The sequence below is a fragment of the Pseudorca crassidens genome, chromosome 3, assembly GCF_039906515.1.
Source record: "Pseudorca crassidens isolate mPseCra1 chromosome 3, mPseCra1.hap1, whole genome shotgun sequence".
Lineage (NCBI taxonomy): Eukaryota > Metazoa > Chordata > Mammalia > Artiodactyla > Delphinidae > Pseudorca > Pseudorca crassidens.
Window position 1 is genome coordinate 106208104 of NC_090298.1, and position 27304 is coordinate 106235407.

Consider the following 27304-nt stretch of genomic DNA (forward strand, 5'->3'; position numbering starts at 1 on the left):
CTAAACTCAGGCCGGCCTGATCTGAAGATCTCTTTCTTTTACCTGCAAAGTGATACCGTCTCAGTGGCTAAAATGCTGAATTTAGTGAGCTGCTCATTGTGTTTCAGGACTCTCGCTCTGTACATCAAATGGATCTTCAAAGAGAACGAAGGTCAGGAACACGTACTTCTTATTAAGCAAGAAAACCATGGCTTTGTATTTATTTGAGAAAGCTATCATGCTAAAAAAAAATAAAATAAAATAGAACCATAAGCTAGATATCAAAGGCAAGCTTGGCTGAGATTGCAAAACAGCTGTCACCTTCACTTCCTGTGGGGTGTTAATGAATCGCCATCTTTCCTGTCTCTTCAGAAGTAACGATTCCTAAAGTTTCCCTTTTATTTTTCAAAAAAACATGGGCTATATTTAACCTTTCCCAATGGATTTGTCTTTGTCTTTAAACAGTTTCCAGTAATCCCCTCAAGGTCCCAAAGATGTGTGATTTACACTCTTTCCAAAGTCTCTGGAGCATGAAAGAAAGTGGCTGTTTGAATACATTATGTCCTTTCATTCTCTTGTGGACTATTGTAAATTAGAAGTTCAAATGAGCCACAAGCAGCATGGAGAGAAGTGAACAGAACTGATTCTTTCAAAGAGAAGGGAAATTTTCAGATTTCCAGCCTATTCTTGAGAAACATGAATATTTCTGAACTACATATCTATCGAACCATGTGAAATTACCATTTTGTAAGTCAAACATGGCCAAATATTGGCAATTCCTCATGGTTCAATTTAACATATGAATTGACTCATTTCCCTTGAAGCATCAAGGATACGAACCAAAAGGTCTGTAGGTCTCAAACTGATGTTCTGTAAATTTTAGTTGTGTTCCCCACTCTCTACCATAAGCATTTATTCTTGAACCAAGAAGGCAAACCAAAACCTTAGAAGGGACAGATCTATGAATTATCCTGTTTGATATTCCTAGATAATGAAATAGGGCAGATGTTAGAATTTAGAGTAAAATCATTACATATTACCTTAAATTATTTTCAGTGTTCATGTGCAAATGTAACCAACCTTCACCTACCACAAACAAGGAACAAAATAAAAAGTACTAAACGGGCCTAAATTTTTTTTTTTTTTTTTTGCAGTACGCGGGCCTCTCACTGCCGTGGCCTCTCCCGTTGTGGAGCACAGGCTCCGGACGCGCAGGCTCAGCGGCCATGGCTCACGGGCCCAGCTGCTCCGCGGCATGTGGGATCTTCCCAGACCGGGGCACGAACCCGTCCCCCCTGCATCGGCAGGCGGACTCTCAACCACTTCACCACCAGGGAAGCCCCAGGCCTAAATTTTTAAAAGCTCCAAATCTAAATGCTAGTGGAAAAGGAATTCATGTCAGCTGAAGACCAAATTATTGCTTATTATTTTACTATTACATTTACCTGCTGGACTTGGTTTATATGTCTGGGCTTACATTATTAATTTAGTCTTGTGTGAAGTTTTCTGTAAGTTCGCCAAGGTAATTTCTGAGGGGACAGTTAATGAGAAAGACAAAATGGTACAGGATCTATCATTAGCATTTAGTTACCAGAGAGGCACAAACTAATCACAGTTGTGTCAGTGCTCACAATAACGGAGTTGCAATAAAGCTATCAGACGTGCCCAGAAAGGTTCTTCCTGGAAGGAGCATCTTGAAGTAGTCATTTCCTTCTAGTACATTCTTCTGTGTAAAGCACCTAATGATTTTTTTTTTTTCTCTTCTGTGTAAAGCACCTAATGGTGTGGATTCTCAACTTCCTCCAGAGCAGGTTAAAGCTAAACTAAGAGTGCTGTTGCTCAACTTTCAGAGTCAAGTTTGGTTCCAGGTAATTTCATATTACAGCACTCACGCTGTACCAGTAACAGATGCCAGATGAAACTGAAGACGCATGTTAAGTTTTAAAGGATGCCTCAAGGCAAATACTTCCCTTATTCCATGCAGCTAATTTCTGGTTGGCTAAGAACAGCATTAAGATCAGTCATAATATTTCCTTGTTTTCTTATTCCTTGGATGAAAAATTTCAGCACACACATTCTCAAACTTTGTGTGGAATTAACTTCAGAGACGTGTCTGTTCTCATTTCAGCTGTGTATCAGAAGAGAGTCCCTGTTCAACGACTTCTCCTATCTATACACTTGTCCTGTGAGGACAGTGTACAACACTGCAAGAGACAGGAAGCTCTCTTCCTGTTATTTTTGGTGAAGGTGCCATTTGGCCCGGGGTATGCCTGCTGCATACTTTTGACTAAAAACTCAAGTTCAGGAAAACCCTAAGAAGGAAGACTCTTTAAGAGAATGTTTCACTTCCTCACAGGTGTTTTAGGGTGCTTTAACACAATGGCACCCAAACCACAGGTGAGGATGAAGTGAAGAGATTCTGAGGTCTCTAGGAAGATGGGTCCTTGGAGGCTTAGAGTCTACGCAGAAGTGAACAACCAACTGCCTTGACTATGTCCTTCAATTTGGATATGACCTTATATTGTAATTGTCAGTTGAACACTCCTGCCTAATTTGTGTCACAGACTTGACAGCAGTCGCTTGTTTTCTTGTAAATGTGCCTGGCTTTCCTTCTGGTACTTTCATACAGGTCCCTGTAAGCAAAGCCCCCAGCCCCTCCCACAAACAAAACAGGGATTGTAGTCCCATAAAACTCTCAGTCGGAAAGCTACCCCAAAATAAGCTTTATTGCAAGAAATGTGTCATATTTGATACACAGACCTATGAAAACAAACAAAACCAAAAGCCATAAGTTTTTCCTCATAAACACTTGATTACAAATTTACACTGTTTGTTTTTTTAGTTATTAGAAAACAAAACAAAGTCCCAAACTGGATCTAACTGGTGACTAATCTTTGGTCAGCACAGGTGTGAGAGGAACAACCCAGAGCCTGCATGTGCTTTGGCCATTTCACATATGAGGTTTGGTCACTGGTCCAGGGACAGGTTCTTGGGTTGAGAAGAACGCGGGGACTTACTCTTATTAGCACATCCTGGTACAATATCTTTTTAAATGACTAAAGCAAACTAAACATCAATTCATTGTACAAACATCTTTCATACACAATAGGCTATGATAAAACGAGACATATGGTGTATAACTACAGTATTAATGAAAATTCTAAAAAAATTGGATTTTAAAAAAAAACAACATATATTCCTTGGCTGTACTGCATGATTTGTTTGCACATATGGCAATCCTGAAATAGCTTGAACATAATAAATGCACCATTAATCTAAGACAGCACCAAACACTACAGAACGCCAGGTGTTCCTTTCCGAAGGAACAGCAGTTCTTCAGCTGCCTACAGTACCACAAGTATGCAGCACGCCCTGGGTAAGAATGAGGTGTTGTGGGTAGCACATGTGCTTCCTTGAGGTTATGAGAAGGAAATACAGTACGGTTTGGCCTGCAACGCTACTGGTCTCACAAGCAGTCAAGGTATTTTGCTACAGTGGTTGTGTGCTTCATCTTCTGTTGCCTGGTGTGTCTGGTGATGTGAAATATCATCACAATGAGCTGCTCTGGCTTTGATCTCCTTTATAAAGGATCTAATGACACATTGATTACACTGCCCGTTCAGCTCTGTGAGGCTTCCTTTAAAATAATCAGATGTGTACCAGTTGGATGACTGGCAGAAAACCAACGGAAACACCTCTTGAATCTACTGAATTTTTTAAAAAGCACCTCTAAAAGAAATAGCTCAAATTTATAAATCTAAAGAAAAACAAGTGAGTTTCCCTTTTTGTTTACATAGTTTGTTCATTTCTCCATATATTACTGCATTAAAAATAAATAAACATCTATATTTTTTTTAATTAGCAACTATAGCAAAATACCCAAAGTGTTACAGACTGCTAACAGGAAAAAAAAAGCTCACATTATTTTTGTGCATTTAGTGCCATATGCTGATCTCTTGAATATTTAGGTTTTTTTTTAATATATTTTAAAGTGAAGTTATATAGAAAATACAGTAACCACGGTTGCCTCTGTACTCAAATCTTTGGCCACACCAGAGTCTAATTATCACTCCCTGTGAGGGTCAACATTCTAAAGTCTGAGACAGGGAGGAAAGAAATAAAAGTCTTTTTTTTTCCTCTTTAAAATTAGTCATTGATTTCTCAGAGGCTTCTGAAGGCTGGCTGTGCAGGGATTTGAGCCTGGAACAAAGTCTGCAAGGGGTTAATAGAGTTGAATCTGCAGCCTCATTCTGAGAGCCTCCCCGAGCTCCCCTAGGAGGTAGTCGTCCTCATTGCTGTCTTCCAGTTTCTTAAGCTCCTTTTTCTTGTAGAGAGGGATGCTAGTGACTTCCAGTGTGTATGTGCCAGGCACGAGCTTCCTCTTGGCCGTGTGCAAGTAGCTGAGCCCATTCCTTTGATGGATGCGGAAGATGCCATCGTCATTCCCTTGGGAGATGACATAGCGGATGTGGTTGTTGAGTGGCTCAATGGCGGGCATGAGTTCTAGGATGTGCTCCTTAGAGCCAAGGCCGGAAAGGTTGAACTTCATTTTCATGGGGCTGTCCATGTCGACACTCTCCAGGCTGATCTGTTCAACCTGGAGAAAGAGCAGGAAACGATGTGGGAAGACCTTCAACAGCACAGGTAGATGACTCGAAAGGAGCCTGTTGTCGGGGTGCAGCCACAAGGACGATGTATCTCTGCCCCTCTGCACTCTGCTTGTAACTTACTGTCAGCTGGGAGAAAAGGTCAATTCCACAGAGTATGCCCTGTAAATCTTTACGACTTCTCACTCAGCCTTATCCAGGTAAAGTTTCAGGTCTGGGCCTATGGGGAGCACTCACATTTCAAGTTTTTTTTGTTGAGTTTATGGAATATCATGCTTATTAATACTAAACAAGAGACAATTTAGGAAATGACTGTAATTTTTTTTTTTTCTGGAGTTAAAACGAGAAGTGCAGCTGTTATCTAACAGCAGGGACTGTCCCCAGAGGGCTCTTCACTCTGAAGGCCCAGGTTGATTTTATGGTCACAAACCGTGAGTGAGTGTCTTTGCTGGGAGCTGTTAGTGCAGAGGGAGGGAACTGCAGAGTCGTCAGGGCTCAGGTTTGAACTAGCTTTGGTAAAAAGCCAATGGGGCATGGCCCAGATGAACCAAGTCTCCCTCAGTCAGCAGTATGGGAGGTTTAGGAATGCTATTTCAGTAAGACAGGCAAAAAAAAAAAAAAAAAAAAAATCAATGCATTGAGTGGATGCCTGCCAAAAACTTGAGAAAAGTGGTGCAGAAGTGCCCCCATCAGTGTGCAGACAAAATCCTGTCCCCAGAACTACAATGGGAAGGTTTTATGAGCAGAATTTCTGGATTTGTAGTTTGGGATACTTGATGAATATCTCAGTTGCCATATTTAAATATCAGTTAGACACCTCAGTCTCCGCAAGGTAAATGTAATGCTGGCCTATTTATTATTATAAAATAGAACCAGAGACTTTTTGGCTAGCTAAGTCTATCTAGTCTTACAAATAAGTTTCTGAGGCCCAGAAAACTGAAACAAATTACCCAATTCACACAGCCAGTGAGTTGAAGACTAGGTTTTTTGATGGGGAATTCTGCAGTAACACTAACTGACAAGGATGGTACTCTCCCTGATGTCTGGGGGAAAACATCTCCAGATACTGGGTACTATTCGGAGAACATGTACGATGCTTATGCCAGGCACCATTCCAGGAGCTTCACAGTAATCACTCAATCTTCTTGTCAGCCTTCAGAGGTAATTATTTTTATTCCCATTTCACAGGTGAAGAAATTGAGGTAGAGAGAGGTTAAGTAAAATGGCCCATGTAACATGGGTAGTAAGTAGGGAGGATCAGGGAACATATTCAAAATCATGAAGTCTGTGGCCTGCCCCTTTAACCACTCTGCTAACTACTATGAACAGCAAAGACATAGCAGCAGCAGGCAATTCAGATCTTCAGCTCCTTACAAAATACAAGTTATGTGGAGATAAACTCTTTATGGGAGGAACACCTGTCTTATAAATATTACAATATAAGACCAAGTTGGCTTACCTACTGAAAATTAAAATCAGCCCAGTACATTACATATGTATACAACAGAACTGGACAGATTCAAAATAATTTTGGTTTTTGAATCATTTCAAAATAGCTATTTCCTAGAAGCCCATATTATTGCCTTCTGGCACAAATCAAAAAATGAAAACATACGATCTGAAACTGTGAATCTTAAAGTCCCCCAGTCCTTGTGTTTTGAACTAAAAATGCCTCTAATTTTAATTTACTTGTCTCTGCCATAGTGTATCCATGAATTTAGCCAATAAATTTCATGACAGTTTTAGCTTCACTGAGGCTGAAACCTACATAAAAGTTTACTGCAAAATATACGTGACTCCATATGGATAAAATCTGGTGACAAAACAAAGTGAGGTTACTCACAGCAGTGGGTTTGGGTTCATAAACACTTCTCTTCTGTCTGCTGTCTTTCTTAGAGTAGCCGTTCATTTTGCACTCATAGCATGCTTCCGGGGACAGAGCGTTCTCTTCATCCACTTCTGCATCCATTGACAGGTACTGCCCTTTGTTAAATCCCATTCCTGAGACACAGTGGCTATTTGCAATAGGATGCAAGGTGATGTTAGACTTCATTATAATGTTGACTACTGTTTTCCAGAGGTAGAGCAGAGATTTTTCCAAAATAAGAACCCACAAAGCAAACCCTAAGATCATAAATATAAAAACCTAATAGTCTTGGTAACTCTTTTCTTCAACACTTAATACATGAGATTCTCCTTTATTCTGAACAGCAAAATTCTTCTAAGAGTGAGCCCCAAGTTTCCCCAATTTTCTATCCTAATTAGACTGAAGCACTATGTGTAGTTAAATCAAGAAGATAAAAATTAAGTATGAATTTCCAAAGAGAGTGCCAGAAGTTCTTTTTTTTTTTTTTGCAGTTACGTGGGCCTCTCACTGTTGTGGCCTCTCCCGTTGTGGAGCACAGGCTCTGGACGCGCAGGCTCAGTGGCCATGCCTCATGGGCCTAGCCGCTTCACGGCATGTGGGATCTTCCCGGACCAGGGCACGAACCCGTGTCCCCTGCATCGGCAGGCAGACTCTCAACCACTGCGCCACCAGGGAAGCCCCAGAAGTTCTTTTGATTCAAAAGCCTGAAGCCTATGTTTTCTGCTCACAACAAAGCTCTCTGCTTTACCAACTGAGATTTCTGAACTCCAATTCTGGTTAGTGAAAGACTCAGCGAGCTGGCTCTAAATGACCCTTGTCTACACCACGACTTTTGTTTCAAGCATTATTATGTACCCACAGTGGACATACTAGTCCACGACCCTCAGTGTCTGACTCACACACTGCTCCTTCTGAGGAGGGTGACCCTGACTGACTCCTAAACTCTTATCTTCTATGCTGTTGAGCACTGACTTCCTTGAAGGAAGGATGCACGTGGCCAGAACCTCATCTGCAGCTGATAGGACTTGAGACAGCTGCACTTGGGAAAGTGCAACTAGCTGGAGGGAACCCAGCCTTGTGGAGACAGTGTCACACCAACCAGGCATATCCTCTCTCTGTGCAACAAAAAACCAGATGAGCAAAGAGAGAAACAACTCCTTCCTCAGGGAGCATGGAGCTAGCACCTGCCAAAATTCACAGAAGAATCTGGGGTGAAGCCATTTCCATTTGTACTTAACTCAGGTGTCTCTGACAACACGTGAGCCACAGCATTTTTAGACAACTGCTTGTCTCTGGCCTTGAGGGATCCAACTGAATCCACTCAGGCCATTTTAAGAGGCAAGAGAGTGATACCTGTACACACGTTTGAGTCTTATGCTCACCACAAAGGAGGTAATCCACATGCCTTCTTCCATGTGCTTCCTCCTCCTATTCCCTAAGTGCCCTGATCAATGCTTTTCCCTTGTGGGCTTTTAATCACCATGAACTGCCCTCCCTCCAGTGCCGGGTGGCCAGGCGGCCTGAACACAGGGAGGGCAGCCTGAGTTGGACCCCGCTCGCCTTCCTGTGTGCGGGGAGGTGGAGGGCCTTACCCCTGTCCCACTCTGTAGTAGCCAGGTGGGCAGCCGCAGAGGTAGCCCCCTTCCGTGTTGGAGCAGCCGTAATTGCACGGGTTCTTGGAAGACGAGCACTCGTTCACATCGTGGCAGGCACTGGAGAACTGGTCGAAGGAGAACCCAGAGGGGCAGGCGCACTTGTAGCTCCCCAGGGTGTTGTAGCAGGAAGCAGAGCCACAGGCATTTGGATCGGAGCACTCATTCTCATCTATGAACATAAAGCAAGAGACTCTTACAAGGGGTAGGGGCAGTGGGGCAAAGAAGAGCCTGAGTTTCAAAGTACCTACGATTTTACAGGGGAAATAGCCCTAGACCGTATTTTTTAAATGTTTACCCTGATGGTCGATTTGCAAAGCCTATGAAATTAAAAAAAACACAACAAGACCCAACAAATCCCCCTAAATTATGACTTAAACAAAACCTTGCCCCGCCCTTTTATATTCTGTTTGTACTAGGTTTTTCTGAATACCCTGGCAGCCTCTGGGGACAGATATTTGCAGTTTGACTACTGAAGAACTCTTCTATTCTCGTATCAGAAGGTTACTTCAAAAGCCTACACTTCAGATAGATTCACAGAGACAGAAAGAAGATTACTAATTGCCAGGAGTTGTGGGGAGGGAGAAATGGAGAATGACTTCTAATGGGTATGGGGTTTCTTTCTGGGGGGATGAAGATGTTGTGGTGTTGACGTTTGCACACTGCTGTGAGAATATACTAAAAACCACTGAACTGTACATTTTAAAAGGTGAATTTTATGGTATGTGAATTATATGTCAATTTTTTAAAAGCCTCTATTTATATCTGTATTTTTATCCATTCTCCCAGCAATTCCCAAAGCCTTCACTATATATGGAAAGAAAAACAGATAAAAAATTTAAATACCTTAAATGAAAATAACTGAAATAAACATTATTTAATTGAACATTCTGAACCAATAACCTTGTACACTTTTAACACTTGAGAATGCATCAAGTGCAGACTTTGCCTTCTGACATGGGTTTGCACCAAGCCATCAGCTGACATAGGTTTTACTAGTTTAATGACTCACATTATACCATAAATGCCTGACAGCAAGATAATTACAGGTTGATACTTTCAGCTGCTCTTATCATTTTTACAAATTCAAAGCTTGATTGTGCTTTTAACTTTGGAGACGACAATTTTGCTCTTAACTATCTGGTTGATACCTATTTTGTGGCTTGACCCCCCTGTGGGCTTTATTATAATCCAAATGTCACCCTGGGCACCAGTCACATTTGGTCTGTGGAATTCTTTCAAATTCTCATGACTGCACTGGAGCATAGTGTGTCTGTTTACCTAATACCTGACAAGTCTATGTTTCAGCCCATGTGGGGAAACAGGCCCATTTGCAATTAGGTGTACCCTTGGGACACAGCAGCTACAGGGAAGTGCTTATCTGCAGGAGCTCAGAGAGATTACAGAAGATGCAGATACAGTCTCAGTGAAGAGGCCTCTCACACAGGAAATTAAACTTCATTAACTACGGCACAGAGGTTATTGAGAGGGCCGATGTTATTAGGCACATTTCTGTATCGTGATTATAGTTTCAGAATTAAACCAAACTGCCAAATGTAGAATTCTTAATTACTGGATATGAAATGTGCTATGATTACGTAATATGTACAAATTCTTAGCCTTCATTTCATGGGGAGAAAGCATATGAATAAATTCTTAATAACCAGGCTACCTATGACATAAATATAACTATTTTATTTCTACATACAAAAGACTTGGAATTCTGCCTCAAAGGCTCATCTGCTTTTATAATTAAATCTGACATTTATATGTGGTGTTTCTCTCCTAATGGAGAATGTGAGTTAGGTTATAATTTAACAAAATGATCCTGCTATGAATATAGTATTCGACACTGTGTTAGGTAGAAAAATTACCAGGCAAAACTAGTTAGTTGAATAAATTGCTTTTAAACATACCACTGACATGAACATTTCTAAGTAGGTAAAATTTCTGGAAGCACCAGGATAGACTTCATGTTTATATGCTATAAACGTACATCACAGCATAATTCTATAGGCTTAGGTAATCTGACTTTGAAAATACGTTCCTGTTTGAGACCCACTTTGAGCTGACTCAAGCCTTGCTAAACCATGTTCAAGTTATTTTGAAAAGGACATACAAGGAACTAGAAGTTGCTGACAGCACATAACCCAAAGCTTCATATACTTAGAAGTAACCATATGCAAATGTTAATAATATTCCCTTATTTTCAATTTGGAATAATCGTCATGCTTGCATATATTTGAGAATGTTACCTAAATCTGTACAGTCCACGTACCAGAATGTTATAAATGTCTGTGGTAACTGGCTGGAAACTTCTGAAAGTATTCATTTGAATTAAAAACTTTTTTCATTATTAACACTTACAAGAACTGTCATTTTTCTTAAATTGGTAGTAGTATTAACAACATTGTAGGTTTACAATTTAATATTACTTAAGTTATCTGATGCACTAACATTTTTGTCTTTTTACAAGGGGACCCCACTTAAATCTGTCTGAAATACTTCATACTATATTCCCCCCTCAATCATATGAATAACTGAAGGTATTTCATACCCATAGTGATAGATAAAAATGATTTGTGCCCTTTCGATTTGCATTTTGTTATAATGCTTGTTATTTTGCTAACTTGTTGCTTTTATTAGTTCCCAATGGGTTGTTTAATTCTCTTACTGCCATATATTTGAGTTAAAATTCCAACTGTGTTCTGTGGGTTCAAGGCAAGAAAGTCAGCAATTTTACTAGGGACCAGCTGGACTGCTCAACCCTGCACAGAAGAATCTCGAATCTTTCAAATTAAACCCCTGCTTCATCTTACTTACCAGGGGCCTGCTGCTTACAGAGGCCCATTTTAGCAGAGAAAGCTAACAAATTAATTCTTGCAGTTGGGGATATCTGCTTATGTATCTTTAGCTTTGAACTCATCTTTGAAACCACTTATCCCTCTGCCCATGGGGGTCTCTCCTGACTAGAAGGCACACTGGCCTCTGGCTGGACTCCAGCGTGAGCTGCTTTGGGGTGACTGCCTTGCTTAAGTGCCTATTCCAAGGATCCCAGCAAGAAGAAGTGGGATACATCACATAGCCCTGACTTTAAGTTAGACCAAATTCAGTGAAAACCTGTGTGGCTATTTTCGCACTAAATGCTTACAGACAAAAACTCCAGGAAACTTAAAAACGTAGAAATTGAGTTGATACTCCATACATGTTCCTATTTCCACTCATGATCACTTTAAAAACAAGAATTTTAGTTAAGCTGACACATGTGAAATATTAGAGGATCATTCTTTTGCTTTAAGTTCTGTAGAATTAAACAAGAAGCCGTGGTGTTAACCAAATAGAGGCTTGGGCCTCATATTTTATAAACAACACAATAAAATCGTTTCACACTGTTTAATAGCTATCTAAAAAAGTACCATTCCCTATGTTCTGAAGAGTGTGCCTATACTTTATCTCTGTTTATGAATCAATAAATCAGGGCATAACAACTTCTGCGACATTCTTTTTTCTATGAAGAGAAAAGAAGTAAACTAAACTTATGAAGTTATTTTGATTGACTGCCTAACTCATCATTTTGATAATCCTTTCAAACTCTGTCCTTAACTCCTAGATCATTAGTGGTTTTTGCATTTCCCCCACGAGTGTCTATTTGTGGTGTGGCTAAGCATCTGTCTTTAACCTGGCACAAGGCCACAGCAGACTTGCGATGACGTTCAGAGTTGCTTTCCCTCCTTTGAAATTTGTCTTGATTTTCTCAATTCACTAAACTGTCATTAGAAATTTCTTTTGAGAAGATCACCAAGGATAAAATCAGGTTAATTTATTTAGTGGATTGCTCACAGTAAAAGATCTGAAATACATGTGGGGTAATTTAAATGACTACAGAGAAACAGGAAGTACCCCGTTGTTTCTCAGCAGGACCACTGTTCCCCTTTCTGTTCTGCTGTGCCAGCATCTAATGTCACACTGTGTTGGATGGTGCCTCTATGAAGGGCATTCAAATGGAGCCAAGAAATTAGGCATATGCTAACTAAGTTAGCCAGCTATTCAAGTAGAGAGTAATGTTCTCTTTGATCAATCTCTCCTTAAAAGGAGAATTTCCATGACTCTATCAAGTGCAAGAAAGGGAGCTGAGTGCCTACAGATTTTATTTTATAAACACTTTTGTATGGAGTTTTCAATAGAATTTGCTGTAACTAGCTACTTTTTCTACCTTAAAATCCTTTAGCCTCTTCATTAAATATGTGACTGGAGAGCACAGATGAATGGTGCTCATTAAGTTGATCTGAATCCCTTTAGATTTATATGAGGGGGATGGATGGGCAATCCTTCAACCCCCCAATCAAAAGATACTAAATTACCGATAAAAACCCTCTGACCTTAACATGTGAAGATGATGATTCTTGACACCATCTTCAGAAACTTAGAATTACGCCTAGCAGAAAATTAAAATTATGAAAGCTCTAGTTGAGTTACCATTTAGGTACTTAACATTTTTATTATGTATATTTTCAAATACACACATGTACAGAGACTAGTTTAATGGATCCCCATGCATCAGTCCTAAGTACTGGTTTTTAAGTTCTAGGGTTTAAAGGCTACACTGAAATGCCAGTCTTTATTGTTCGTTCTTTTTACTCAAAGATGCTTTAAGGTGAGAAAAGCAGATGCTGTGTAACAAGCGAGTGCTCACCGACACACTGATTCCACTGGTAATGCTGAATATATCCTTGAGGGCAGCCACACCTGTAGCCTCCCAGGATGTTCTGGCAGCCATGCTGGCACCTATGGTTTCCATCACATTCATCAACATCTGCAAAAACAATCCCGGCAAGATCTTTATGTAACCTTTCTTCTACTATTCTTAAATGAACTCCAAACACAGCCTGGGGTAACTATTATCACAGGAACAAACAAACAAGACATACTGAGGGGCTGTGATTTTTCCAAGTCACATGGTTATTAATCAGTGGTGGTGCAGAGAACAGTTCTGAGATAAGAAACCACATCATTCTTATGCTATCCACCAGCCATGCCACGTCAGTGCTCTAAATAACAACTTAATGTCAGCAAATCAACCATAGCAACCACAAATGTTGTGCATTTTGGATGGATTAACTACATACGGTATGATTTATTTGGTAAATGATATAAATATCTTTGCATTATATATTCCAGTAGGTTCAAAAGTGATTGACATATAATCCTCATTTTTGGGAAGATACAAGCACTACAGAAATACCTAAAAAGTATAATGGTTTGCACACAAAAAATTTTATTACCATTCAAGATTAATTAGATGCAAATTTAAAGTATTCTAAATATGTTATTTTTAGACACGATATAGTATTATGACACATATGGAATAATTTCTTTGTTCAGACATGCATACTCTTCTGGAATGACAACTGAGGCTTTGAAACCTACCCATAAAAAGTGAAATGAAATTGGCATGTCTGATGTATGCGTAACAAATTTATATGGATAATTAATAAATGATATCTTATGTGGATGGTTACAAGCCAAACCCACACATGGCAAGCAGCTGTATGTTCAGAATACTTTCAAAGTCTCAATGACTTCGAATACAAAATATTAAAATAGAAAATTTTTAAACTGAATTTTTCTTGGCAGAAAATTAGATACATATAAAAGTCCTATAATTCTTAAGAGTATATTAAAAAACTTTGAGTAATTCTTAGAGAATATTAACAATTTTGAATATATTTCTAGAATTCAAAATCATATATTTCTAAGAATAATTAATTAAAGGGTGACTAATATCAATAAAGACATAAATTACAATTGTATATAAAAATATAAAGGGGATGTATATGCTCTCAGAATCTCTGGCATGAGCATTTTGTAAAAGCTACCAATCCTAGTACATTTGTCTCATACGCTAGCACATGCAATAGAAATACTGAAGAACAATATAATATTTTATTGACCGCAGGCAAATTCTTATTTTATTCCTACTTAAATGTTCCCTTGGACTTAATAGGAAATACCTATTGTGACAGAGACTTTATAGGAAATGCCCTTTATAGAAAAGAGAGTGAATCAGGAGTCTCAGACCAAATAAAATCGCCATCAGTTTTTCCCAGAGCTTTCTGTACATTTTTTCGGTTCTCTATAATTCGTTCTTTGTCTTACATGTAATATTTACACATTCAAGTATCATGGAACAGACATCCAATTTTTTTCTGGTATACTCATACACTACTGTAAACTAAATTAGGTACAGAATTCTTTTTCAGTTCAATTCTTTTTTAGATCAGTAATTAGGTAAACAGTTACTTTAGAAGCCAATTTGTACTCACAGAATTTTTGTTTCATCACATTAAGGTTTTCCTCTGCCCCCAAAATGATATATGAAAATTTATGAACAAAAAAATCAATTTCTGGGTTTTATTTTGTTAATTTTTTTTCTTTTGAGATGATCTCAATTGCTCATTGAGTGGCTTGGAAGTTAAAAGAAAACAGTTTGCTGTATTAGAATAAGAATATTTGAGCAAATAAACTCACCTTCACAGTTCAGTCCCGTGGCATCAAGAGAGAACCCTCTTTGGCATTCGCAGCTGAAACTTCCAGGGGTGTTTTGACAGATTCCTTTTGCTCCACAAAGTGAAGGCTGAGACCCACATTCATTGTTGTCTAGCAAAGCACAAAGTGGGAGAGCGTCAAGCTTCCCAATTATTATATGACTCAAATTTTACTACATGAAGTAAAAAGTGAAGTATGAAAGCCTAAGTTTCATGATGTGAAAACAGAATTTTAGGGAAATGTATACCATTATTCATGGTCATGTTAAAGGCAAAAATGGTCAGAAAAAATATATTTCAAGAGATTTGAAATTAGAGCATATTTTGGGTCAATTGAGGACATGGTTTTCGATAGTACAGACAAAGTCTCTTAACCTGTGTGCCTTCTAACATAAAAAAAAAAAACCCAGCATATTCATTAGCATGTTCTAAACTACAGTGAGCCTTTACTCATATTTTATCTGAACAAACATGGTTATATTTAGAATGCAATATAAAGGCATTGCCTGGAATACACCTCATGTGCATGTGCTTGGACTATACAGGATTTTTTCCTTTGGATATTGTTCTAGTGAAAAAAAATCTATTATTAACAACATTTTTAGACCAGTAATTATGAGGGATTGGTTTTAATGTAAATACTGAGCCATTATTCTACCATTTTTTTTAGTACAGTTTTAGGCTTCTACTAAAAGTTTGCAAAATTTCTCTTTTGTAGTTTTGTCTTACCAATACAAGCAGTGTGATGCTGTGTGAAACCAGGTGGACATTTACAGGTAAAACCTCCCAGAGTGTTGACACAGAGGAACTGGCAGTTGTGCTGTTTGGTTTGACATTCATCAAGGTCTGCAATGAAAGAGAAGCCTATGAAAATTGGAGCAGAGTTATCTGGCTTTGCCTCCTTTCTCAGGAAGCCACAAGGAGTATTTTGTCTAGATTTTTGTTGGAAGCTTTGTAGATATCCATATGCATATGGCAAGGAGTTTCTTTTCACATACTTAAGCAGCATAAATATCATGGGCTACAATGATAGGATGGCTAAGGTGATACATACCACAAAGTTTTCTTAAAATAAAAAACTGAAAGGATGAATCATAGTGGTGTTCATGAACTATTCTCAAAACTAATATCCAAAGGTTATAATTCTTGTATTTAATGCACAGTTTAGCACATGGCTGGTCACTTATTTCTATTAAAGAAGGGATTAAACAAAAATAAAACAGAATCTGAAAATTGATGAAGGTCTTAACACAAACACTGAGTCAGGTTCTCAGGATCCAAATGAAAACACCATCATAAATACCAGAAGAAGCAAAATCACAGCATCTATAATTCTAGTCATAAATGGAACTAGTATTTGAACTATACTGATAGAAAACTCAAAATCTGATTTTGGTTGGATTGGAACTTAATATGGGAAAAGACATTTAAATAAATTCACAGAGCAATTTAAGATGCAGACAAGACTAACTATTTTAAAGCTTAAAACACACACACACAGTTGCACTCAAATAAAAATAACTATAAACGTGCAAAATTAAATTGACTCATAACGGTTCACTAAGTAGAGCCAAGGGTATAATATTGCTTCCTATTATTTTATTCTATTTGTTTTTTGGTATTTCTTGGAAATAAAACTTCATCTTCTTGAGAATAAACTGTATTTCAAAAATTTAATTAGACAGGAATTTCCTCAGTCCATTATTTTCATACCGATGAGGTTTACTATAAAATTGAACATATGAGTACAGTATTGAAGCTCTTTTAATTATCTAATTTAGTTTGATAATTACTACTAAAACTATGTAAGCAAAAATTTAAATTTACCTATTCATTTTCAATCTTCTGCAGTAAATGTGTAATAAAGATAGTTTAGAGAAATGAAATCTCAGATAAGCAACAAAATAAATATTATTTTAGTTGTTCAGTCTCTTCCTTCACCATAGCTTACTGTATTATTTAATTTATTTTTCAGTTTGGGTGGTTTGCTGTAAGAAGCAAACCACTGTAACCCGGGTTTTAATTCTCTCTGCCTCCTGGCATGTGTCCTTTGGTAGAATTTTCTATGAATCATAAAATGGTCACTAGGAAGATGTGCTTTAGTGAAGGTGAGACACACAGTATCATCCCTGATTAGCTGACTTTGAATCTGAAAAAAGAGAGGACTCTTTTTTCAGAAGAATGCAGACTCTTCACTCACCTTTGCATGTCTTTCCGTCCTCCTGTAGGACATAGCCCCGAGGACAGGAGCACTGGTAACTCCCCTCTGTGTTCTTGCAGATGAAGTTGCAGGGTTTTGGGGACTGTGAACATTCATCAAGATCTAAGCAAAAGTGATGTGAGGATTAAATTATTGGTTAGAAGGAAAAACCAGTCCCTTTCCTCCCTCCATATTCTCACTTCATCTTTTTCTTTTACTCTTCAACTTAAAATGGAAAATAGAAATGAGGCACAGAACAATTTTCTCTAAATTAATTTACCGGTTTACTCTGTCGAGCGTGTCTTGGGCAAATATTATAATATCCGGAACAACTGTCTGGGTTTAAAAAAATACACTAGATTTTTTTAGATTGGGTGTACTTTGGTTTACAGCTTGAGAATCATAAACTTAAAGGCTAGAGTTTCTTTCCTTTGACACGTGGATGTGGCAGGAATTCTCAACCTCTCTTAGCTGACACTCCCCTAAGAATCTTTCGGCATCACAGACTGTGCTGGAAGCCTCCCACTTCCCCCTTCAGATGCAGTCCTCACCCTGGTCCACCCTGTTTTCGGGCCCAGGAGGCTGAACTGCACAGACACCATTAGCAGGCTCTCCTGCCCTCTGCCTTCAGGCTGGTCCTTAATTCCTCAATTCCCTCCTCGCAAGATGGGATCAGAGGTCACAGATGCTCTCAAGGCAGGTCTCTGGGCAAAACTTCTTCCCTCTTCTAAGTTTCAACCTTTCCCTCTATCTTTGGCCCAGAGGTGGTACAGTCCCAGCACTCAGCATTATCCCTTGCAGTTTCTGCCCACTCTACCCGCACCTTTATATACTGTCTCTTTGTCAAAAACAAGTCTCTGTAAACTGTCCTCATTTGAATATGCCACCTTCTTTCTGCTAGGACTCTGATAGCAAATCACCTCCATTTCCCCCATAAAACACATTGATTGATAGCCCACAGAATGCTAAAAGCTCATGATTGATAGCCTAGTCTCTATCACTCTCTTGCCCAAACAAGTGAGTTGAATGTTTACTAAGATTTAGTTTGGTTTTTCTTAACCTTTTCATGCCAGGTATGCTTGTTATTAAAACAAGTTGATGTAAGTTGATGAAATATGAAGGAGAAAAGTTTTTTTTCTTTAATGAAAACTAAATGCTTTGGAAAGACTCAGAAAGGCAAGCTACCAACCCCCTCCAATTGTCATAGAATGGTGTCGATGAGACAATAAAATAAATTAGAAAAAGAGATTGTAAAAATGTAGAAGGTCTCTGTACTGAGACTGCTTTGCAACTGGAAATTTTAGATGATGCTTAATTGGCATATTTTATGCAAAAAAACCACAATGAGAAACAAGCAAAAAGCACTCTCTCCATATGCAAACACACAATTTCACAATCAAAAGTCCTATTCTTTCATTAAAAGAATGACAAACAAACATGCCTTTATACATTTTAAATTAAACATAAAATGTTGAAAATATATTTTTAATAATTTCTATGTTTCCCTAATTGCACAGACTTTTTGATGAATTAAACAATTCTGTGTCTCACATTACTAGACAAGGTCTTGGACAACTCCTATGATATTAAGAACCACACTGCTGAAAGGAATGGCATTTTTTAACAAAATGTACATTCCAAAGCTCCATAATAAAGATACTCTGCTGACAGTAAATGACATGTAGGAAACAACCACCCAGATGCAGAGACGCCTCGCCTCGCCTTACCTACACACGAGGTTCCGCTGATGTCCGTGGTGTAGCCAACCTTGCAGAAGCACCGGAAGGAGCCCATGGTATTGATGCACTGACCATTGGTGCAGAGATTTGGCATAACTTTGCATTCATCAATATCTGTCCACCAAAAACCCCAAGGCAAAAACAAATGTAATTTAATATAGATGCAAGAATAAAACTGGTTAGAAACTAAGAGAAATTAAGGAATTGACAGATCATTAAGAACCAACATTCATAATTGTGCTGGTGTACCTTTTCATCATTCAGTCCAGTGGCAACATAGAAGGGAGAGAAAAAAAAGAATCTGAAGTGATAGGAAGAGGTAAACAAAAGGAAGGCTATGTTGAAAGCCCCACTGAAGTCTACTCGTTCTGCAATCTAAGTATGAATTATTTTTTGGGAATCTAGAAAGCTACCCCTCTGAAGTTCAACTAATTTGGAATTTGTGATAGTATACCATGGATTGGTTTTAAATTCACACTTGTATTAGACTGAAGAAAGGGTTTCATTAGCAAAGTAATCAAGCACAGGGTCGAGAATCTGTATAGTAATAGAGGAAAATGACATTTTTAGGACATTAGTATACTGATTGTACCAAAAAAATGGAAACTACTAATCATTTATGAGACTTGCTGGTTTGTAAATATGTTGCCAACAGAATGAGTCCCTGCGTACACTCAAACAAATGCGTTACACGCAAACAAACAAGTAACCTTTATTTAAATGAAGCAAGTATAGTTCAGGAGTTATCCATGGGCTTTGGGGTTAGACAGATATGTTCCATTCCTTGGTCCATCCCTTAAAAAGGCTGTGATCTTGGGAAAATGATTTATCGTTTAAGCTTTGTGCTTCAGTTTCTATCTTTTAAAATAGGAATAATAATAGATTCTGCCTTTTAGATTTAATATGAAGATTATACCTTTCAAAGTCTCTGAAGCATTAGCGAAAAGCATATACAACCACAACATACACACACATATTTTAGCTATTATTTTACTTCCTTCAAAATTAATCTGATTTAATGTTCACTGCGTTAATAATATGCATGAATTTCCTCAACTCCTTACCTCTTCCATCAGTGGTATATCCTGGGCCATGAGGACATATCTTTTTGTACTGGGCAGTTCCAGGAAGTGCGCAGAGCTCACACTGGTGACCCCAGCCTCGCCCCCCATCGCAGCAGCATTCTGACTTTGTGACAAGGTTACGGCTGCTGGATGCCATCTGACACATGGTCTGCAATACCTCTGCAAAGCAGAGTCCCTGTCGATTGTCTGAAATGAGAATGTAGTTAATAGGCATCAGTGTCAAGGAACTGACACCTTGGTCTTCAAATTAAATAGGACAATCAATGTTCTCCTTAGAAATACTTTCTTAAAAGCTAAATATTCTTTTAAGACAATGTTTAAGACAATGATTAGAAAGTTTTGTTGGAGATTAATTTCACGGAGTGTTCTTTCACTAAACACAGTTTATTAAATTTAATAATAAGTGAAACTATACTTAAGAAATAGATTTGGGATTTTTCTTTTTTTTTCATCTGCAGGTAAGTGATAGTAAACTACCATTCCTGTAGAATCCAGATAAAAGGAAAATCAAAGAAAATTATTTCCCTTTAAATAAGCAAATGAGCAACAGGATTTGTTTTTGAAAAGCAAATTCTAGACTATGTTATAATTTTGGTACATATTCAATCTAACCTCCTGTATTTTAGACATCTAAAATACTGTTCAAACATTGGATTAAGTAGTTTTTTAATTATAAATAAAGGGATTTCAATGATATAAGTAGGCAAAGAGATCTTTTATGTGGTTTTAAGAACCATCCTAATGAACTGTTAATATGAACAGAAAAGAACACTTTTTCTGTAGGCTATCTTTTCTATTTCCAAAAAGGTCTAGATTTAAGACAACAATAGCCAATGTCTTGACTAATAATTTCCTAGGATTTGACGCAGATGACAGCATTTTGAGAACAATCTGATGTAGTTGAAATGTTCTATTTTTGCACCAAATCCAGTGATGAGTGCTAGTTCTCTGTTTGCCTTAAATTTTACTACTCCATACTTTTACACCTGCTCATAATTAACTAAAATGGTTTATGATGTATGCATGTTATCATTAAAATGTCTGAGACTTATATTTTCCAAAAGAAAATATTTTGTAAAACATTTTCCTGTACCATAAAATAAAAATCAACTTTCACTGCATTTTTGAAATGTGGCATATTCTTTAATATCATTAATACAGCAAAGCTTACCTTACATAGCAAATATTTTCTTTTGGAATTAAATCATCCCCTGATGTAAGTTTTACTAAAGTCACATTTTCCATAGAGCTTAATTAATCTTAATTTTGGAAAGACCATTTAAGATGGTTATTTACGTTAAGCATAGACGTAGGTACAACACATACATATACGAATATGTCATTTTAATAGATGTCTACCTTTAAGGAAGAGGTATGTGGATTATTACTCAGATTGGGGAATCTGTTTAGCAGACAAGGATACATATGTAGAACTCTTCTGTGATGATGTCACAAAACAGATGTTTCATTTACCAAGTAAAATATACTCGTTTATCAACTTACCAAGGCATTCAGTTCCTGAAGAGCTTGACTGAAAGCCTTCATTACACTCGCACCTATAGCTCCCAATAGTGTTAACGCAACGCCCATTTTCACAGATTCCTGGCTTGGTCCTGCATTCATTTTCATCTTTAGAAAAGCAAATAATGTGAATCATGAGTAGACTATAAAATTGTAATTTACAAGTTTATCTTCTAATGGGTTATATCATATTTAAAACTTCCTCACCAAAATACTAATATGATAGAATACTAATTTATTTTTAAATATACCTCATCCTTCCAAGATGGGTTCTTGGTTAACAAAGTGTTTTTTTCCCTTTCCTTCTTTTCCTCTTCCTCTTTTCGGGGAAGAGGTGATATTTGATGGAGAATAAGAAAATTGGCCTCCAAAAGGGATTACTTGACAAGGAGAGAAAGAACTTTGGGGAAGAGGATGCCAATTTATGTGATATGAGAGAGAGGCTGAGGGCGGGAAAGGGGGGGGGGTAGGTGTTAGGGAGAGGTGGAGAGTAGGGTAAAAGGGCACTTAGGCCATGGATAAAGGACAAGTTCCTAGACTGCCTTTGAGTAAAATCACAGGAGTGGAGCAGTGTGTTAAGGGCGGCTAATGGAAGAAGGAATTTAGGCCGTACTGCTCTTTTGATTGGTGATAAATAAATAAATATATTAGAGCAAAATTGTTTTATTAAAATCCCTATGTACTTACTTATTGTGTTTATTTGATATTTTGTAAATTTTGTTTGAGGTATTTTTCAAATCAATGTTGTCAGAAGCATGAGAACTCATGACAATTAAATCCTTCTGATTAATTGCTCCCTTCATGTCTATACTTTTCAATCTTCAATCTGTTAATATTTATTTTGCATGTGCTTGCTTTTTATTAGCATTTGCCTTGAATATCTTGTTCTACCCCTTTATTTTCAATCTAGCTCACATTTTGATTTGGTACGTTTCTTGTAAAAAGCACCAAGCTGCATTGTAAAATAATTTTTAAAAGTACATTTGCCTTTTAACAGAAATTTGAACTATTTCCAAACTGATATGTTTGGACTCTTGCCTGCCATTTTATATTATTTTATATTTACCATGCTATTGCCCCCTTCTCTCAATATTTCTTCGATCAGTCTAGTTTTCTCTGACCTCCTCTCATCCCTAACTCATGTCTGGAAGTTGTAATCTTCTATTCTTCCAGTGGTAACCATGAAACAACTTCAACATACACTTTAATGAATATTTTTCTATTAATATCAAGAGGTATCTGTTTCAAAAGCTTCTGACCATAACGAGTACCTTGGTATGACTTCTTTCTCTTCTCTCCCTGTGTCACCTGCCATGTTGATGTGGTCGAGAAATTTTGGTTTGTTATGTTTTTGTTTTTATGGACCACCAGCATCTATTTAAACCACATAATAAGGGTTACTGGTTTCTTGGCTTACCATTGCTTCACATATACTACTACTTCCTCTTGAATTAACTTTAAAAAATATATTGGAATATAATTTGGTAATCATTTCAGAGAGGGTACGTGGGTGATAAATATTCTACAACACATTTCTGACAATGCCATATTTTTGTTTGCTTTATCACTAGATTGGATATAAAATTTTAGTTCAAAATTATTTTTCCTTAGAATGTTTTGAAAATACTGATGCTCCACTGTTTTCTTTTATACAGTATTAAGGTTCATTTGTAGGGAATCTGGTTTTGCTCTCTTGGGAGCTTTAAGGATTTTCACTTGCTCTTATTGTTCTGAAACTCACTGTGATGTTTCTTGTTAAAGATATATATTTTTTCTTTTAGGAAACTTATTGCATAAGTTTTAAAGTATACGCAAAAGTATTAAACTGAGTTATGGATTTAAAAAATTGTACAGTGTTTCTTATTTCTAGAATCTGAGGGTTCAAGGTCTACCTTCTTGATCTCATCCTGTCCCTAATGTTGATACCTTTATTTTGATTAGTATTTTAGTTGTCTGATTTGAATTACTTTTTTCAAGAAGGGCTTTTGTTGGATATACTGAGTGAGTTCTGCCATGTTTGATGATATATAGTACAGCTTTTATACTTGAAAGATAACTTGATGTATCTTAAAGTCTTGGATTACTTTTGCTTTCACACCTTTGGCACTGAGAATCCCTGAGATAACTTGACAAAAAGAAATTACAATGGGGACTTCCTTGATGATGCAGTGGTTAAGAATCCCCCTGTCAATTGCAGGGAACATGGGTTCGATCCCTGGTCTGGGAAGATCCCACATGCCGTAGAGCAAATAAGCCTGTGCGCCACAACTACTGAAGCCTGCACACTGCAACTACTGAGCCCACATGCTGCAACTACTGAAGCCTGCGTGCCTAGAGCCTGTGCTCTGCAACAGAGAAGCCACCGCCATGAGAAGCCCGCGCACTGCAACGAAGAGTAGCTCCCACTGGCCGCAACTAGAGAAAGTTCGCACGCAGCAACAAAGACCCAATGCAACCAAAAAAAAAAAAATTACAACGGATCTCATGCGTAACAAGTCAGAATTGTAACAGTGTCTTCCATACATGTTATTTCTACCCTTTCATACACTTTGAGAAACATATATTACTCTATAAACATGACTTAAGAGTCTAGGTTTAACTTGGTTTTCAGACCTTGTAAGAACAGTGTTTTCAGATCTTAGAAAAACAGTGTTTTTGAAAGAACCACTGCATAACCAAACCTCTAAGGTGATCTATTTTAACTTTATTAAGTAGTGGATTTCGAATGAAATATCTATTAGATTAAAAGAAACTATGAAATCCAATTATAATCTGATGGGTTGTTGCAGACATTTAAAAATTAATTTAATATTACATATGTAATTCAGGAATTCACTCTTTTGTAAAAAAAATTAAAATTGACACATACAGTTGAATTCACTTCAGACCAGTAACCTCTAATAGCGTCCCTGGATGTAATTCTTTTTCTACGAATTGGCGTTTATATCCTTTTTCTCTTAAATTTTTGCCCACTAATTTTAGCATCCATCTGGATCTTGTCTGCTTTAATGTTATGTTTTTTGTAATTCAAAACGTATAACTGAAACATATCTAAAAAGACCTGATTGCTACAAATCTTAGATTTATTTTCTTTCTTTTTTAAAAATTTTCCTGACAATGCAAACAAATGTTGGGAAATTTCTCTTGAGCATAAGATTTTCCAAGTTGCCACAGAAACCTAGTAACGATAGAAAAGATTAATAATATTTTACAGCTTGCATATTGTATAATGAACCTAATAGAGTCTTTTAATTTTTAATCTATTTGGCCATTTGCAGAGAAAATAATACACCATATTTTTCCAGTTTGATAGCTAAAATTCAGATTTTTCTGGTTGCTGAATACAGTAAAATGATATAATTACCTTATATCCCTCTTGATTCGTGTTATATCATCAATCTTACTACTTTCAAATCATTTTTCTCTCCTAATAATATTCATTACACCAAATTTATTAAATATTCACAAGGCCTTAAGTCACACAAAGCATATTTTGCTTTTGCATGCACATCTTGTAACTAAATATATGTTATCAATAGTGAGAACCTGGAGTGTAATTTGTTGTGGAAGAAAGCATGCTGGCCTTGGGGAAAAGCTTTTGTATTCCAATATGATGTTGCAATATAAACACAAAAATAAAGAATTAATGGTTAAAAATAAATAAATAAATAAATCTTTTCCTGTGTATTTACTGGCTTGCATATGTACCTACAGAAAAAATATTGTATGATTTACAATTTTCTTTAAAATATGACACATTGTATATATTATTCTGTAACCAAATATTTAGTTATTTTTACTTCAGTACATACACATATCTATTTTATTCCTTTTAACTGCTCTGTAAGGTTTCATAGCATTGCCATGCCACATTTATTTAGCTGTCGTCCTGTGATGGGCATTTAGGTTGTTTCCTACTCTTTTTTTTTTTTTTTGGTTGTTACTACAACCAAAATTTAGTGGACATCCTCATGTTTCTTTTCCTATGGTAGATTCATTTTTAAAAACAACTTTACTGAGGTATTATTTACTGGCTATAAAATTTCCATTTTTAAGTGTACAATTTAGTGATTTTTAGTAAATTCTGGAGTCGTACAGTCATTGCCACAATCCAGTTTTAAAACGTTTCCATTTCCCAAAAGGATCCCCAGCAACCGTTTACAGCCACTCTCCATTCTGACTCTTAGCACCAGGCAATCACTAATAGATTTATTTTAAGAAATACTATTATTATGTTATTTTTTCCCAAATAAGAAATTATTAGTAATCTTCAAATGTTCCTCCAAAAATATCCACATTTTTCCAGGTATTGGACGTTAAAAAGGGAGCACAGCAGATTATTAATTAAAGAAGGGGAGACACTTATTCTCAAGAAGGAGGAAGACCGTGTCGTGGGCTGCAGTGCCTCAGGCGACAACACTTTAGGGAATAAGTGCTGAGACACTGGATGGGGTGGCCATGACCAGCTTACATGGTGTGATACTTCAGTACTCATCATAAAATCATAACGTTTCAAATTCCTGAGGTGATCTTAGAGCCCCAGCCCTACCTCCTCCCTTTAATAGATGAATTAACTGAGGTCCAAAAACATTAAAAAATATGGCTAAGTCACAGAAATACCCAGCCTGTAACAGAGTTCTGGAGATTACCTGCCTCATTACTCTCCTCATTCATGGAGTGATACAAAAGCAAGAATATTAACTCATACTTTTAATTTTGCTACATAAGTAAGTGGCATTGTTTCAAGGAGTTTTTTTCCACACTTCTAAATTTAATGATTTAGATTTACAAGACAGAGAATTATGATAAACAAGAGGGCATATATTCTAGGACAAGCATAATCTCCACTGTATTATCCAGAACCTACTGTATTAGCATGGACCCTGAGATCGAAGAAATCTAGCTATATAGCACAGCCTTGAAACAGCTGGAAAATAGCTGGCTTGCAGTTAGGATGATTTGGGAATAGCGCTGTAAATCTGTCTTGGAGTAGAAGTATTAAATAAAAAGACACCATCCCATAAAGCCTTACCTACACAGCCTTCTCCATCAGGCCTTCGGGTCATCCCAGGCGGGCAGATGCACATGAAGGTGCCAATCAGATTCTTACACATCATGCCCCTAGATTCACAGTCATGTAGCCCTTCAGCACATTCATCCAGGTCTATAAAATATTTTTAACAGGAAAAACATAGAAGTAAGAAATTTTCAGGAACAGGGTATTGTTTAGTATTTTTAAGTCACTTTTTTGGTCTTCTGGCTCTTATTATGTAACAGAGAAAGGAGGAGCCCAGTCTTTTTCAACCGTTGGCTGTATTCTAGATTTATAAAATTTCAGCATTGGTCCTAAAGATAAGAAGTTCAGGAAAGGGCTATCTTTGCTTTAATAAGAGCTCAAGAGTGTGACATCTTATTTTTGACTTGACTGGACAGACCATCAAGTATCTTGTTATCTAGATATGGAAATCTACCAGCAATGTTGTCAGATAAATTTCTCTAAAGCTCTAGAAGAAGACAGCTGAGAACCATAAACTCATTAAAATATATTTCCAGCATGGCAAATAAAGTGCTAACTACTCCCCTGTCTGTAGCCTTACCTTTGCACATCTTCTGGTCTTCCCTGAGGGCATAGCCAATCGGGCATGTGCATTCGTAGGACCCGAAGGTGTTCATGCAGCGGAAAGCACACAGCAGTGGGTTCTGGGCACACTCATTGATATCTGATCAAGAAAACAGGCAGGCATGTGCTCAGCCTAGAGTTCTAATTACTTGCTCAGATAAACACTGATGTATTTGCACCTAACTCATCCTCCAACAAATAACAACTATAAACTCTGAAAAAAATACAAAAACAACACCTCAAGTGGTTTTTAGTGGTGAACTGAAAGTCAGCAAACAACAGGCAAAGAATAGGTTCTCAAATTTTTTTTTCCTGTGGATAGCACCAGTCCTGACAGCAGCACCTGGCAGCTAAATCTTCAGTAGAACCTTTCTGAGCTTCTGTCCAGGAGGATTCAGGGAAGGGAGCCTTGGGGCAACCAAGGCTGCTGAAGAATGAGGAGGAATCCCAGAAATGAGAGGACCAGAGGTAGAGAAATACCTTTTTCAT

At 37.4% G+C, this 27304-nt stretch overlaps 1 protein-coding gene across 2 annotated transcripts in view; it reads right to left on the reverse strand.

The window, feature by feature from the left end:
* Positions 1-2687: 2687 nt before the first annotated feature.
* Positions 2688-27304, reverse strand: part of FBN2 (fibrillin 2) — a 285484-nt gene continuing 260867 nt past the window's right edge. For both annotated transcript variants that reach the window (XM_067731631.1, XM_067731630.1), the window contains 12 exons: positions 26793-26915; positions 26228-26359; positions 21178-21303; positions 19654-19860; positions 18578-18703; positions 16851-16973; positions 15380-15496; positions 14634-14762; positions 12799-12918; positions 8046-8277; positions 6430-6601; positions 2688-4576 (listed from right to left, as the gene is read on the reverse strand). In XM_067731631.1, the coding sequence (XP_067587732.1) occupies positions 4202-4576; positions 6430-6601; positions 8046-8277; positions 12799-12918; positions 14634-14762; positions 15380-15496; positions 16851-16973; positions 18578-18703; positions 19654-19860; positions 21178-21303; positions 26228-26359; positions 26793-26915 (1982 nt within the window). In that variant the 3' untranslated portion in view covers positions 2688-4201. The remainder of the gene's footprint in view (positions 4577-6429; positions 6602-8045; positions 8278-12798; positions 12919-14633; positions 14763-15379; positions 15497-16850; positions 16974-18577; positions 18704-19653; positions 19861-21177; positions 21304-26227; positions 26360-26792; positions 26916-27304) is intronic.